Source organism: Manacus vitellinus, unplaced genomic scaffold (assembly GCF_001715985.3).
Source record: "Manacus vitellinus isolate BGI_N305 unplaced genomic scaffold, ASM171598v3 scaffold_12_pilon, whole genome shotgun sequence".
NCBI classification, from domain to species: domain Eukaryota; kingdom Metazoa; phylum Chordata; class Aves; order Passeriformes; family Pipridae; genus Manacus; species Manacus vitellinus.
In genome coordinates this window covers 197,284-213,806 of record NW_021938949.1, presented here as the reverse complement: position 1 = coordinate 213,806, position 16,523 = coordinate 197,284, and the positions used below count along the sequence as shown (strand labels likewise).

Here is a 16,523-nt window from a genome sequence, read left to right as displayed (position 1 = left end):
TGCATTTCAAGGTCAGAAATTAATTTGTTTTTTCTTTCTCAAAAAATATTGCAGAGGTGAAGTCTGTTTCAATCCCCATTAGAGTGTGGGAGGTAGATAAACTGTCTTCTTATCTAAAGTTTCTTTTCAAAACATATGGTGGCTTATGGAGATGAATAAATCTGCTGTTGCAGCTACTGTGTTAATGTATAAAGTACTGTCAGTACAAAGGCCTTGGCTGTTCAGCCATGAGTGAAAGCATTTGTTCAGCTCATTTTGTGTAAGTTAATAGTGTGCACCACATCCTTCAACCGTGTTCTAGCATGTTTCTCATGTGAGTCAGCATTGTGTAATAATTAGTGTAAATACTCTGTTTGAAAACTCTGTAAAAACTAGAAATATACTGCAGCAAAAAAGGTGGAAAATTGAGAAGCTGATTGTACTGTTTCATTCAAAAATTGATGTCAAGTATATTTAAAAGTATATTTAATTTCAGATATTTTGTTGTATGAACTTCTGAACTTTTCTCATGCTAAATCTGTCGATTAAACGACTGATGGTGTTACCAAACTGTAGAGTACAGAGTGAAGTACTTGTAAGAGTGATGGGTTGTATCTCAGTCCTTTCTTGTGCAGTCTGGGGTTCTGGCAGCCAGGTCCTTTGCATGTTGGAAACTGGAACCCTGTGCTCAGGGGTGAATAAGCTTTTCCATTGTTTACACTAATTAAGAGACCCTTGATACAGGGAACCTCAGGACTTGGTACTGCCTGCTCTGTGCTTTACAGTGTGAGCAAGAAGTAGGTGTGCAGGCCAAGGAGGAGTCCAGAGCCCACCACCCCCCACTGCTCACGGGTCTTTGGTGTCTTTGCTGTCTCCAGGTTTTATTTGGAGCAGGTGAGCTCTTGTGGTTTTCTCTCTCATGGCAGGGGTAGCATTGCAGGTTCTGCATTTCTGAGATTGAAGGTTTGCTGTGACTGGCAGGTTTTACCTTATCAACTCTGCTGTGGTGACTGTTCACAGTTGTGCTCCAACCTGGACAAAAATAACTTCTCTGCTGCACAAGAGGGAAGGAATATGTGCATGAAGAAATGCTGTAGAGAGGCTGATGGGAGGTAACTGCTTAACTTCTTGTCATTCCTAAGACTTCAACTACGAGGCACCGCACCATTTAAGAAGTTGAATTTTAAATTGACAAATTAAGCTAATAAACTTGCAGAGGCATGCTGAGAGGGAGGCATCTCAGTACAGGGTTGCTATGTGCCAAACTGATTTAAGCAGATGCTTAATGAAAGTTAAGAGCATCTTCGTGGAGGTCTTTTTAGTTTATATAAAACCGTCTAAATGTTGCTTGGCTAAATGACACGGATTTTCTTGTGCAGACAAGGATTTAATTAGATGCCTTAAACCTTGGAGGTGCCCGTAATTAAAACAGAGATCCTTTTCCAGGAGGCACAAACTGTCCTGTCTTGATTCATAACCCATTATGAATCAATCTTTGTAGGCATTTTGACTATTTTGCTAGTTCCTTAAGTAACATCAAAACCAACCGACATCACTATCTCTGTTGATGCTTCTCATATTTGTTATTGAATATGTTTTCTAGAAATGTCTCTTTAGTCTTCTGTTTCCTGGACTACCTTAATTTTGTCAGTTAGCATGGATGGATGCCTTATCTCTGGTGTCAGCAGATGCTGAGACTCATCTCCTGTGAACCAAGACAAGGCCGAGTTCTGGATTGCACATTAACCTTCTGTGCTAGCAGTGTGTTGGGAAGCATGGCTCCCAGTGAAGTGGGAAAATGTATTTTTGATCTGCTATTCATTTTGTTGCAACATCCATGATTTCAACATCAAAATCCTGAGTATGTTTTCCCATTAGAAACATTGGCAATAGATCAGTAGAAGAAAAGTGACCAAGAGGGAAAGGAAAAGGAGTGGTCCACAACTCTTTCCTCAAAGGGATTTCTTTGGAGAAGGAGAGATTGAGTCTGTATGATCATGGAGAAGGAATGAAAGACAAAGAAAGGGAATTTTTGGCATAACTCGTTGAAGTTTTCCCTCCCTACACATAGTGAAAAATCTCTTTCTGCTAGTGGCTTATTCTAACCCAAAAATCAAAGTATTTGCCTTAATGCATCAGGTTTTATAGGGGAAAGCTGAGAAGACACTGAGTTGCCAAGAATCTCATCAAAATCTGTAGTAGAGCAAATAGTTCAACCAGAACAACCCGTGGATCAATCTGATACCTGTACAGGTGTCCTGGTACAGTCAGGGAGTTGAAGAGAACATGTGGTAGGTTTATATCCTTAGGATTCCTCTCTTGTATTGATGGCTGGAGACATTAGTGAGAAAATGAAAGAAGTAGAGAGAAATTACTTTAAGCTTCTGGTCTGAAAATGGATCCAAAGCGAGAAGACTGCAGGGTTTTGGTCTATCTCAGACTTTCTTGCTGGGGAAAAATGAAAGTTCCAAGTGGCGTGGATACTGCAGGCTCTGTGCTAAAGCTTGGAGTGAGAAACTCCAAGTGACCTTTGTTTCTGGACATGAGAAATGCAACTGGACATTGAATCCAATTTAACTCAACTCCTGCTTTTAGTATTTTTTCACCTCTACTGTTTTTTTAGCGATAGCATCCACCGGAAAACCTCAGGCCATGATATATGGAGGAAATCTCTAAGACAGTACCATCTCTTAGTACTATCTCTAAGATAGTACCATTTCTACAGGGAGAAATGTAACAGGGTTAAGAACTCTGAGTAGTTCAGAATGAGTTAAATATTTTCCTATCAGAGGCAGTTTGGAGATTTAAACTGTAACTGGTTTTAACCTCACCCCTAGTTCTGAGGCTATTTCATCTATGGTTTATTTTTTTAACAAATAATATCTCTGTATGTTAATATGCATTACTCAGGCTCCGTAAAGGTGTTTGCTCCTGGTCTAACAATGAAATTGCAAGGACATCTTAATGTATTTTTATGTAAATTGCTGTCTATTGGAAAGGAAAACCATGCAGAAAAAAGAGAAATGAAGTAAACTGGTAGGATTTGTGGGGAGTAAGCTTGGAGGTCTAGGAATTCTGTAATCTGATGCTGCAGGGTAAATTGCAGCATAACCATTCTCATTCCAACGGTTTACAATTCTGTAGTACTAATAGTAACTTAATTGCAGTGGTTTTGCATTTTGTACCTGTTCAGGTAGAGTCTTTTGAAGTTTGTAGTGTGAGTTGGCAGATGTTTTTTGTGTATTTTTTTGTATACAACTGGTGATATCAGTACTGAGTTCTTACAAGTGGATGGTAGGTGTCTTCTGGGAGATGCTGCAGAACTTGTGCCAAATGCAGTGTCCATGGTCAGTAGTCACAGATTTAAAACTGAGATAGATTACCCCAGTTTTCACCATTCTCCCACTCACAAGTACTTGAAGTGAGGTCTGTTTTACTGCCAAATTTGCTGCCAGCTTTTTTGGCAGGAGGGCTGTACAAACGAAGCCTGGTTTTTGGTTTTGTTTTTGTATGTGGGTGGTTTTTTTAATTTTTAAAAAAATTTTTTAAATTTATTTTTGGAATTGGAAAATTTATTTTCACTTTGCTTGTAAAAGGCTGGAAAAAAGCCCCAAACTCTTTTGGTGAAGATTTCTTAAGATGAATAGCAAACATACCTGGAAAACTTCAGTCAAAATATGGAAATTTTGTGAAGTTACTAGTGATTTGGAAAATGAAGAGTGAAGGAACTTATAGAAGTGACATTTTTATACAACTTAATGATAATTTTCTTTAGCATTTCTGTAGTCTAATCAATTGATATTATAATGCCACTCATTAATTTGCTTCTCTAATGAGTGGCAGAAAAATGACCAGGTGTATATTGCCAAACCTGTGGGTCCATACAGGTCATGCATCAGCTGGGAAAAAATAAAAAGAATAAAAGAGAGATGAAAAATAATGCCAAACATATTAAAATGTATCGGTGCCTCTGGGGCAGTGTATGCAGCCAAATGAGAAATAACCATGCAGCGTTGGTGTCCTAAGACCCATCCAAAGTGGGCTGTTTCCATAGGGAAACCTGTGTCTGTCACCCCATTCCCAGCTGGGACTTGCAAACAACAAAGCGTTAAGTTCCCGGCTCAGCGGTTTATTGTTCGCTGGGAATGAAGACACCGACTGGCTGTGGCTGCTGCTGCAGTCGCTGTGCTTTCCCCGGGTAACCTTGCACTGCTGCCTCAGTGCCGGCTCTTCTGGAAGAAGGTGAGGGTTCTACAGTTCAGCTCTTCCTGTAGAAGTGGGGCTGATCTAATTACTTTGCATGAATCTGCGTTTTTACTCTTATTTCGGTGAGCTTTGCGGACATAAAATGTGAGGAGCAGCTAAGTGGATTTTAAACCTTTAGAAAAGGTATTAAGCAGCTTACTTGTCTGTAGTTGACCTTGTAAGCTCCCTTACATTCTGCATTTCTATATAGTGCTGAAGGGTTGTTAAACTAATATTTATATGCATGGATCTTTAATGTGAGAGGGATGCATTGAACAAGTTGTCAGTGTGGGTTTTTTAACCTTGCTGTTTCCTAAGCTCTGTGGGAAGAAGGAAGGGCTGCATTATAAAATGTATTGCATCTTTCTTTGGAGACAGTACATTAAAATTCTGGCTTCCTTGAGAGCTGGTTTTACTGATGAAAATAAAAAAAAATCTCACTGTTTGAATCAGAAGTATTTATTAGCAAGAGAAGAGGAAGAAGGTATTTTTAGGACTCCAGGAATGGCATGACATGTATTTGTGTGCCAGATGGCTTAAAGTAACATCCAGCCGAGCAGCCCCACGGAGCACCGTTTGTCAGGGGGATAGGTAAGAAAATTCCTTTGCTTAGGACTGTGCTTTGAAAACAAGTAGCTTTAAAGGATTTTGCTAAGCTCGTGTTTCTAATCCAAGTGCACTTTGCTTTCTCTAAGCAGACTGGACTATTATGTTACTTTTCTTGATGCAATGTTGTAACTAAACCTGGGTGTTCTTTTCAGTTGTTTGTTAACATGAGCTACTAATTTACAAAACTTTTTGTTTCCAAAACTTGTAACTGCTTTTTCCATTAAAAGTGTGTCCTTAAATCAAAACCCTTGTGAAATACCCTCACTCCTTGGAGAGGAGGAATATGTGGGGAGAAGGGTATCCTTTATCAATAAGGAAAAAAACAGTATGTTTTATTGTTGACAAAGAAGTGAAAGATGTTACTGCAGAAGATACTTTAAGATTTCCTTAAGGGTGCTTTTGAAATGGAAATGGGTAAAGAAGAAACTTCACATTTTTATTATGAAAAAGCCAAAGTGTTTGGATTCACTCCGGTATGGCAGCCTGCTAAGTAAATCTTTTTTATTGGAGTTGAGAAATTCCAAAAAGCTTGATAAGCAAAGTTATGTTCCTAGAGGAGGCGTTTCAATATATAGTTCACAGATTTGAAAACGATGCTATGCAATATTTAGACATCTCTGGTTAAAGTCCAAAAACTGAAATACAGATGAGTATATGAATGAGTCATTTGACACTGGAAAAATAGTGAGGGCTGAGAACATAAAGACATAAAGAAGATGAACTTTTAAGTTTATCCTGTAACACTTTATACTTTTCAGACTTAGTGTACTCATAATATAGTTTCATAGGTCTTCAACAATTCATGTAACTAGTCTATCTGTGTGCCTTTCTTTATCTGTAAAATATAATGAATGTTATTGGTATTTTAAGATTATCTGTGAAGTGTTGCTCAAGATTTTGTGTTCATTCCAGGATTTATTTTAGGTGGTATGACATGGATTTATGTAGTTGTGCTGAAATGACTAAACTGTTGGCCCTAAAAGCTTCTGAAGTTGAATTTAGAAGGGACTTGCAGAGGCTAATTAAAAATAGATCTTAATGTGTCATCTCATTAAAATGAATGGGAACAGTGATCTTATGCAAGAGGACAGCCTGTGGTCCACAGGATATTTCTGTGAATGAGGGTGGCTGTGACTGAACTTATATTAGTCTTTTTTAGCTCTTTCTTCCTCCTACCTTGTACCTCACTAAACAGCCTGGTTCTCCTTTCTCGGTACCATCTGTGGAGGTAGCAGCAGGTTGCTGTTAGTTCTCATCCCAAAGCCATCTCTTCTGCAGGCTGAAGGAGCTCAGCATCCTCAATTCTCACAGGGCAAGTGTTCCAGCCTGTGACATCCTGCTGGCCTTTCACTGAACTCACTGCGGTTTACTGATGTCTGTCTTGTACTGGAGGATCCCAAACTGGGCACAGCACTGCCTGTGGTCTTGGAGGTGCTGTGTGGGTTGGTGGAGTTGCATCCCTGAGTCAGCTGGCTGTGCTCCTGTGGCTCCATCAGCTGTCCTTGCTGCAAGGGCGTGCTGGCTCGAGCTTAGCCAGACCTTGGCTGGTCCTTCTCTGCAGAGCAGGGAGTTTGTCTGTCCCAGGTGCAGGACTTGGCGTTTGTCCTTGCTGGATGTGACAAGGTAGGTTCCTGTCGGCCCCACCTGTCTTTACATGAGTAGTTACCTGCCTGTACTCTGTCAAAAATAGCCACTTGATTCATTAAGTGCAGTCACCCAGCCTTCTGTAAGGTCAAAAAGGAATGGTTGTTTTTAATTAAAAACACTGGCAAGTGGATCCAATTTAGTGTTAAAACAATCCAGTAGGGTGGTTTTTTAAGGAGTTAAGTTGTCTCGGTGCTTCGATTGTGAAGCACATGAAACACTTTTATTTGGAAGTGTCTCTTGCTTTTGTTCTGACTGTATGTTCAATGGATGTTGCTCCTAGTGATGTGTGTTGGAATCTGAATCAAAAGCTTCCCAAGGTGTCCCTTTTCATCTTCCTGATCTATTAACTGTGACTCTCCCTTAAGAGAGAGATGGCAATGGAAAGGTTTCCTGGAAAGAAATTATTCTAATGGAAGTGCAGAAGGTGTTTGAACATCATCTCTGTGTGTGTGATGAGTGTATTATTGGAGAACTACTTCTTCCTGGTCTGGCCTCTGTTCATTGTACTCTTAATGCTGCTGTTTGATAGTGATTCAGCCAGAAAATAGGAAAGCCTGTCCATGCTGAGGCCTGTTTTGGAAAAGGAGCGAGGTAGCTGTAACATCTGGGAGGCCAAGAAGTATATCAAGATTTAAGGCCATTAAATGAGCAAAATTGCAGTTGTAAGTAGTGTTTTATATTCTTGTGTTTTGCTCCCCAAATAAATAAGAAAGTAAAAATCAGAAGCATCGGTAAAAGGTCATGCAGCAAATTATCCTAATAATCTGTAGGAAGATAAAATAGTTTAAAGATTTATTTTTTTTTTTTTTACTAGAATACCCTTTAAAAAGGAAGATTATACACATCTGTTCCTTGCCTCAGTATGGTTCCAAAATACACAGGCAGTCTTGCAGGGAACCTGGGTAGTATGAGTTGTGTATCTGTCTTAGGGATTTGGGTTTCTTGAGAAAAAAAGCTGTTCTTGGAAAAACTACAAGCAGGCTTTAAGGTTTTCTCAAATAATTTTAACTCCTGTTTCAAAAATCTTGAGGTTAGTCTGATCCTCTGTTTGACCTCTGACAAACACGAGTTTTGGCACAGTTATGAAATATCTAGTCATAAGGTGTGTTTACTAAACTGCTGAGGTTAATCCAAGCAGATGTCAGTGCTTAAGCAGTGGCAGGTCAGAGAGCCTGTAGCAAATATTGCTTTTTAAGCCAAAATATTGTGGAGTGTGTTTGGCTCTTCTCTTTTTTCCTTTAAAAGTATTGAAGGCCAATACATTGGGCCAGTGTTAGTGAGAGCTGCACAGGTTACTAACAACAAACTCTGCAGGGCTGTCTGGGGGAACACACAGTTGTGTCCTTGTTGGGGATAGTTATTAAATGAATGTAAATGTTCCTGGGTTTGATGTATGAAAGGAATGTCATGCTGGTGGTGTGAGGATGCTACAAGAAGCTGGTGTGACATGAAAAGCATATTCAGGTCTGGCAGGGGGGGCTCCTGGAGGGTTTTTTCAGCTTTGTGATTGATTGACCTTGAGACACTTTTATTGAGTTGCTAATATTTATCCTTTATAGTTCTCTTAAAAAAAAAAATCAATGATGTACTACTTGTGCAAGGAACTGAGGCTTCTCTACGGGAATTCATGGAAATGAGAGAGGAATATTTTACTCTTGGAATTTCTGGCAGGTGTTTCTACAAACTCAGTTCCAAGGCTTTGCCAATGAAAGCTATCAGGCAATAAATACATGAGTCAAAATGGAGCAAAAAGAGAGAGACTGAAAGGCTGATTATTTGACTAGAAACTCTCAGAATGCTGTGCCTTTCAGTCTTGGTCTCTTCTAAGCTGATGCTGATGGGGGCAGGTTCTAAGATAATGATTTTCCTTTCTTGGTCACCCCAGTTGTCTCCAAAATGGATTGTAATTTCCTGATGTAGGAGATGCTGCCACCTTGAATGATTTATGTTTGTCATGTTGAAGTGTCTCTGGATTCCTGAGTACACCAATGTGAACAGCCATGAACTCCATGAATCACTAGGGCCTTGAGGAATGAATACCTGTAAAATACCTAAAGGTGTTATCATTTATTATTTGCTGTGGAAGCTCCTATATTGCCAAGGGAGAGGAAATGACTTGTGCTCATTATGGATGTTCTTTGCTATATGAGTTTTTGGGAAGGAGAATTGTTTGAGGTATTTTTTTTACTTTTGGCAGCTGTATTGCTTTTCAAAAATGAAGGGAGATATGTGATAGACCCTCCAAGCCTAGTCTCTTTCCAGTAAAATCTGTGAGGAACTGTATGTGAAACAATTCTTCTTGCTATATTTAAATAATAGATTATTCTTTTGTGGCATTTAATATTTTTGTTTGCACTTGAATAAATAAATAGGAATGGACTTTTACTATACTGTCCATATAGCAATTTATTGGTGACTGGACTCAGTGTTACAGTACTGCACAAGTGAAAATTATTCTTATGAGCCCATTGACATGGTTATCTGAATAATGCAATTCTGCTTTTTTGCTTTCAGTTGTTTCTATCTAACTGTCCAAACCTGCCAGCTGTAGCTTGCGTTAGAAGAGCTTTAGGCTGTGAGATAAAAATACATATAATCTGTTTTTCTCATGCAACCATGTATCACAGAGCTGAAAAAGATCCTAATACTTTGGATTTGAAAGGCATATCCTTTGTATCTCCTGTGTTCAGGAACACTTTGTTTCCATTAAAGAAAGAAACAAACAAAGGTGAGGAAGAAATAATAATAATAAAAAAGAATGATTTGGCTTTGCTTAAGTTTCAAAATCCTGCATGGGGAAACCAGCTGAGAGAGGATGGATGTTCAAGGCAATCTTTAGGGTACTGTGACCATGCACAGGCAGACAGAGTTGTTGGGTAAATTGGCCAAGTGTGTTTCCTAGAAGACTCCACGACACTGGAGAGCAAAGGGGTCAGGGCAGGGTGGGGCTTTTATTCACTGTGTGTAGATGGCCTGTGGAAGGAAGTCATGGATAGGGAGATGGAAGAGGTAGGAATTGAGGGTTGAGTGGCAGGCTCCATGAACTGTGTGTTTCCTTCCAGGTCCTTGTGACGAGCTGAAGTCTCCTCTCCTCCCTCCCTCCCTCTGCCATTTATCAAAGTGGATATTTTTTTGTTGCATTCTGAAGTGAGTGAAGGGGTTCTTGTTTCTTGGAATATTGAGGAGAGGCAGAGATACATCAACGTGATTGTTCTTTATATGTCTCAAAATAAAGGGCTGGAAAGGTTCTCCTTGTTCCTTGGGGCAGATCCCAGGCAGGACTGATATGGCTTAGGACTTGAAAACCTTCTGTGGCCTAAAATACATCTTTAAGAAGTCATGGTCACCCCGAAACTGTCTAAAACTGGAGTGTGCAGCTCCAACACAGGTTATGACTTTGTGGCTGCTTGGATGGTGGGAGTGGTTGAAATCCACAGGGCAGGGGTCGTGTAAATGCCTATGTGTTGGTGAATAAAGTAAACTAATAAGCCTCAATGTGCTTTTCATATGCAGGGTTTAAATTTTTTTCCATTCTGACTTCAAAACTGTCTAAATAGTAAGTCTGTATTTTCCTGCCAAATAAATCACCAAATGTCTTGGTTGAATCACAAGGTACTGAACAGGCATAGTTCTGTGCATCGTGGAGGTTCTGTCCTTTAAGTTAAATGCAGTATTTCAGTCTTTGTATCATTCTACAAAACCACAAAACAGTGAAGGAGAGGAAAAGAAGGTGAAGCAGATCTGCTCTAGCAAGGAGCAGGTGGAAAGAATATGAAGCTTTGCTTTGCAGCTGTTACTTTTCTAACAGTAACCAAGCGTGAGCTTTCAGCCTGGTCAGAGGGCTTTCTGCAGGTGGAAGGGATGTACAGCAATCTGTTCACTCTGATTACTAATTTACCTCTTCCTCTGTAGTCTGAGTGTGCCTGATGTCAGTCACAGCAAACTAATGTTAGTGTGTCTGGAATTGTCAGAGCATAGCTCTGACCTGTGAAAGAGGTGCAAGGAGCTAGGGGAACACTGAGTCCATGGTGAATTCTGCTCTGTGTGCCCATCTTCCTGCTGTTACCAGAGACAGAAAGGATTATTTTTGTGTTTTCTGTGCAAGCTGCAGTGTAGATGTGTCCTTACACAGCTCTGAAATGAAAAGGTTCCATTTCTGTTAAAGTAATTTTTATCTTACTAGGACAGTTCTATTCCACAGTGTCAGAGCACGTTAGGATTGTGCATCTGTGTCACCATAGTGAAGGGAAAAACAACTCCAGCAGGTTTTGAGGAGCTGTATATTGGACAAGTCTTACAGCAGATGACCTTCTTGTGGGCATGCAAAAAGAACCTGGCAAGCACCCAGATCTTTTTAAGTGCAAGCATTAGTTGTCTGCAGACTGTCTGGCAAGAAGAATTACTATAATGAGAGGATGTAATTGTTTATCTGTTCTTGCTCCTCTGCAGCCTCCTGAGCCAAGATTCACCTTGGTAGGATCATTGACCACTGTCAGCACAGAGCATAAAGCACTGGGCACTGGTGATCTGTAGTTTTCCAACTGGTAAACCTATTCTGCTGGTCAGAATTAGGATTTTCTGAAATCTTTTCTGCCCCAGAGCATTTGGTGCCTGACTAATTTCATGGCTTTACAGTTTAAGCAGGGAGATTTCTGTGCAACAGTGTTAGAGAAAGAACCTGCAATTCATCTGTATGCACAGGGTCAGTGTGAGATTTAAACCCTGTTTAAGACCCTTTTAAGCTCCTTGGGCTCAACTGCTGCATAGATTGTTGCCTTGCAGAAGTGGGGGAGTTTGACATGGTAAGAATAATGGGTAAAATGGTTTAGAGAAGGGTTGGTTTTAGTTTGTGTTTGTTTTGGTTTTTTTTTTCTTTACTTTACTCTGTGGATATTTTATTCTTGGGAGATGAAGCCCTGCTACACTCTGGGAAATATAAGCTTGAATTTTGACATATATTCTCTTTGGAAGCAAGTCACTTAGGACTCAGAATTACAGTGCCAAAGTAAGTGAGATCTTTATAGAGTTCTTTGGGATCATGAACACCTTCTACCTTTGTTTAGTAGTTTTCCATATTGAGAAGGGAATAATCTGTTTGTACTCATAAGTATTCTGGTTTGTTCCTTGCCAGGTTGACCTGAAGACTTCTGGTAGTTTCAGACTTTTTGAGAAGTATGAAAAATGCATCAGCATAAATGATTGATTGCTACCCGAATGTTCTGTTTTCTTAAAACAAATGTTTTGCTAATTAAAGGGTGATTAAATGATTGTCTGACTTTTTGTTACCATGCAAAGAATTTGTTGTTGTTAGACAGTGATGAGAAAAATGTAATTCTTTTAGTCAGTGTATTTTCCCTCAGTTTTGGGAACTGACCTATATAGTTTTTAAGGTGGTTTTTGGTCTTTTTTTCAACCTTTTTTAAATTTGAGGAACTTCAGGAAGTTTACTGGATTCTCCTGGGCAATAAATAAAATACTACCACCAGCTTCATATGCTTCACTTCAGGGTTTTGCTTAGGATAGTAATTTTCAATATAGCATGGGAAAATTGTCTTAGTGGATGTAGTCTTAGTAGTCTGTGCTGCTTCCTTCCAGCTCTAGGTGGGCATCTCCTCCAGGGAGTATGGAATCTCTTCTGGAGCCTGCAAAGGCCTGCAGGAACCCAGTAAATTACCTTGGAGCTGTTTGCTCTTTTCCTATCCCATACCTGTTTTCCTTCTGTGGAGAAGAGTATCTGTAAATGTGACTGTCTTGGTGCTGTGTGTTGTTCAATTGCACCCCATGTTTGCTGGGAATTCTGGAGCACTCATGATGACTGTTCTTAGATTTGGGGCAAGAGGAACTGAACTATGTAGCTTTTTGAATTGTGTTCTCATTCCATGCTTTAGATAGGATCTGAAATACAAAAATGGATACATGTGGAAATACTCTGGGACCCCTGGCTCAAAATGGCCCTGCTTGAGCAAGGGGGTTGGACAAGGTGACTTCCAGATGTCCCTTCCAACCAAAACCAGTTGGTGATTCTGTGAAGAATCAATTCCCTGTGTGTATTATATTTAATTAAATAGTTACATGTTTCAATGAATGCAGGCACACTAGAAATACACTGTTGTGCAAGAGAGATAGATCTGTAACTATTGTGAGGAAAAGTTAATGATTTTTACCTTTAACTGTGATGTGTTACTGTGCTCTTAGTGATTTTCCACTTCATGTTTTAAAGCAGTGCTGTCCACACAAAATGTGCAAACTGGTCCTGTTTAATTTCTGAATGGGAAAGTGAAAAGGGATTTAGTTCTTCAGGTCTGTCCTTAAGTAAAAATCATTTAATGGAAGAGTAACCTATAGAATGCATTTCCTAATGTATAGACCTGATGAGGTAACAGGCAGCACTCTCAAAATGTGTGTTTTCACTCCTTTTCAGGTAATTGAGAATGGGTCCTACACGATGCTGAGTCTACCATGGGAAGTGTCACACTCCGCTATTTCTGCTATGGGTGCCTTTTCACATCCGTGACCTGGACACTTCTGCTCTTCGTTTATTTCAACTTCAGTGAAGAGAACCAGTCCTTCAAGAATGTGCCCATCAAGGGGCTGGAGCCTCAGAGGCCGTTTCCAAAAAAATTCTACCCCCGTTTTACCCGGGGGCCAATTCATGTACCTGAATTGCAACAGAAAGAGAACAAGATAGGAAATTCGCTTGGAAGTCATATCCAGGACCCAGTTAAGGGGGAGATAGAATTCTCTCCTGAAATGGGTAAGTGGTTTTCAGTGTTGGTGACAAACTTATTGAAACAATAGAAGAAATGAGATGGTAAGTTTTCTGTAATGGATCTCAGGGAAAATTGAATAATGAAGTAGATTTGTTTGTTAAAATGCAGGTGGTACTAGTGGCTCTCTCCGTTAGGAATTACCTGAAATTTATTCTACTGTCCTTAATCCAAAAAAATTGTAACATTTACAGCTGTGCTGTGTAAGTGCTGATGAGGAGGTCTGGGTTACATCGAGGTCTGCCCTAGATGTAGTTCTTGCTTTTGGAAGGTTCTTTGTTACTTGTTTCGTATCTTACTCCTGTATTAATTGGGCTCAAATACAGAAGCTTTAATTAGTTACAAAGAAACTCTGTTCATATGCAGTAACTAAAAATAACTTGATTACAATAAACAGTGAGGGGGATCCATTGATTTGGAGAATATCCTTGGAGTACGAAATAATCTACAAGAAATGTATGCAGGACAAAACTACAGTGAAAGATTTATTGAGATGACAGTGGTTAGGGCCAAATCCTGCTTACTTTGTACCAACAAAGGTCTGTGTCTTTCGCTAGAACATATTTCATCAATGAGATGATTTAGTTTTGTCTTCCAAACTAAAATGCTTTGTGTATTTAAGTGCTTACAGCTTATTCACTGCTGTGTTCAGATGTGCAAACTGAGCATGTTGTGTACTGACTTGCAGACTTGCTGTGGGTCTGGAGGCACGTTCTGACTGTTGTGCTGGAGTGTTGGGGTATTGGTTTCTGCTGATGCTTCGGAAAATGCAGCTCAGTAACCTTTGTAGCCCAGAGTTTAATGCTCAGAGCTGACCAAAATCCTGTCATTCCTTTGAAGCTTATAATTCACCATTCATACAAGAGTTAAAAGAACTTTCTGAGTTGGTCTTCAGACCTGTGTGATTATGTAAAAAAAATGCCAATTCTTGTTGCCCTGTGGCATTACAAGTGTTTATCAGTTCACTGTAAAAAGCCTGAAAGCCAGGTGAGGTGAGGACCAGTCCAGAGGTGGCCATTTCTTTCCAGCTATTCAGTATGGGCCAGGAAAGAAATGGAGCTTTTTAACTGAGAAGTCCCTTGATCTTCAGACCAAGCGGTTCATTGGGTTGGTGAAAGCCAAGGAGAATTACAGTGCCAGGATAAAGTCTACATGAATCACCAGGAGACAGCTCTTAGATCAGGTGCTGCAGGAAAAGGCTTCCTGTCTGTCTAGGATAGGACAGTGATAAACATGCAAAGCAAAAACAAATAAAAGAAAGTTGGCTTATGTTACTCAAAACCAAACTGTCATCTGGGAGGGCAATTTTCTTTTTTCATTAATCTGTGAGTCACTAACATTGCTAAAGTAAAGCTCAGATTGATGTTTTGATTGCAAAACTCGTATTTTCCAAGGGCTTTTATGTGCTGTTTGAACTGAAATCTTTCGGGCCTTTTGCATGCATTTGATATTGTTCTTCACAAGGATGTTTTAAAAATATTAGCACTCCTTTTATATATTCAGAAGATCAGAACAAAAGTAGTGGTTGGACATGGGTGGGTTGTAAAATGAAACATTTACCGTGTGTGTTTTAAGCTTGTGCTTGGTATGAAGAAAATGTTTTCAGCTGACCACAGCACACTGAGTGGCTGAACTGACCAGCTGGAGACCTTCCTTTGGGAAAGGATGTGGTTCAGTGGAGGACTGACTGACCCCTTTAGGCTGCCCTTGCTGGAGGAGGGACACTGCTACTGTAAACAGACTCATTTCTGCCCCCACAATGCAACTTATCCACGGTGGGAGCACCGCAGCCAGTCACAAGGCACTGTGTGGGTGTATCCCACGTCTTCTGCAGCTATCACTACCTAGCACTTCCCACTAAATGTCAAGACTAAAAGCCACAGGGTGGTAAATGAAAATGGTGGGAATGTGGTTGCATGGAATTGAGCTCAGTTGGCTTTTGCATCACACTTGAAAACTGGAGAACATGAGGTATGAGGAAATGCCGAGAGGACTGAGTTTATTCTGCCTTAGAGAGAAGGCTGTGGGGTGAGATTTTAGCAGCTAAATGAGAGGCTGTAGGGAATAGGGAGCCAGACTCTTCCAGGAGTGCATGGGATTATGATAAGAAATTAGAGTGAGGAGGAGATTTCAGTTATGGAAGAGGAAAAACGTCTTCAGTGTGATGGTGGTCCAGTGCTTGAACAGGGAAATGAGGAGTGGTAGAATCTCCATCCTCGGAGATTCTGGAGGTTTTCAAAGTCAAATGCATGAGTTCTGAACAACCTGATCTAACTGGAACTGCTCTTGGGAAGAAGGGTAGACCAGAGGTCCCTTACAACTTGAATTAGTTTATGAATGTTTGAAAAATATTATCCAGGATGTATGGTAGCATGTGAATGAGGAACCCTCTTGTTAACTGTTTTCTGCAGAAGCCCATGGCACTGAGTGAAGGCAGGCAGGACAGATTGAGGATTTAATCCTGGCCTCTGGCAGGGCACTTGCTTTTACCAACAATTGATGCTTCTGCTAAAGTAATCAATAAACAACAGCTCCGCTGCTGTTTTATTTGCTGTCAAAGGGCCAGGTGAGATAAACAAGAAGTTTACAGTTCCTGCATAGCTATTTTTATGTTACTGCAGACTTCAGAAAACTGCATGAAATTGGAGCTGCTGTTGTGAGGATTTCTACCATTGTATTTTCTCTCTCAAAAATCTCATTACAGACCTGTCACCTCTATGGATAGATGCTAATGCATTGTGTGCCAAAGTCTATCCTCTGCAGCTTGTTTGATGTTGGGTTTAGGTGATGCTAAGAATCAGAGGCCATGTAAGCGAAGGGAGTGTGTCTGATAAGGCAATAAACACAATGGAACCATCAGTCTTTGGAGAAGGATTTCATTTTTTTATAGCTGCAAGGGCTACTCCTAAGGGCTGCCTGTTTGTGAGAGGGAGTCAAAACAGTTGCCCAAAAATGCACTTTGCAAAACCAGGGGGATTTTTAAGAACACAATGGAATTCCGGAGAGGTTAAAGCAAACGTTTCAATCCTTGATTGTTTCCAAGTGATATTTCTGAGCCTATTAACTGAGCTCGGTGTGTTTCTTCTGCAGGAATGATTTTTAATGAAGAAGATCAGGAAGTGAGAGACTTGGGCTATCAGAAGCATGCTTTCAATATGCTTATCAGTAATCGACTGGGATACCACAGGGAGGTGCCTGATACAAGAGATGCAAAGTATGTACTAATTTTTGGAGAGAATGTGGTATAGTTTCATGTGCTCAGTGGCTTGTTACTCA

The 16,523-nt window shown here is 40.2% G+C and overlaps 1 protein-coding gene across 2 annotated transcripts in view; it reads left to right on the top strand.

The window, feature by feature from the left end:
* Positions 1-4,186: 4,186 nt before the first annotated feature.
* The window catches only part of GALNT11 (polypeptide N-acetylgalactosaminyltransferase 11), a 39,912-nt gene continuing 27,575 nt past the window's right edge, over positions 4,187-16,523 (top strand). The window contains exons 1-3 of one of the 2 annotated variants that reach the window (XM_018089196.2): positions 4,187-4,221; positions 12,902-13,234; positions 16,338-16,461. In XM_018089196.2, coding sequence (XP_017944685.1) covers positions 12,940-13,234; positions 16,338-16,461 — 419 coding nt within the window. In that variant the 5' untranslated portion in view covers positions 4,187-4,221; positions 12,902-12,939. Of the gene's footprint in view, positions 4,222-12,683; positions 12,781-12,901; positions 13,235-16,337; positions 16,462-16,523 lie in introns of those variants that run through there. The other variant, XM_018089195.2, reaches the window with a different exon arrangement.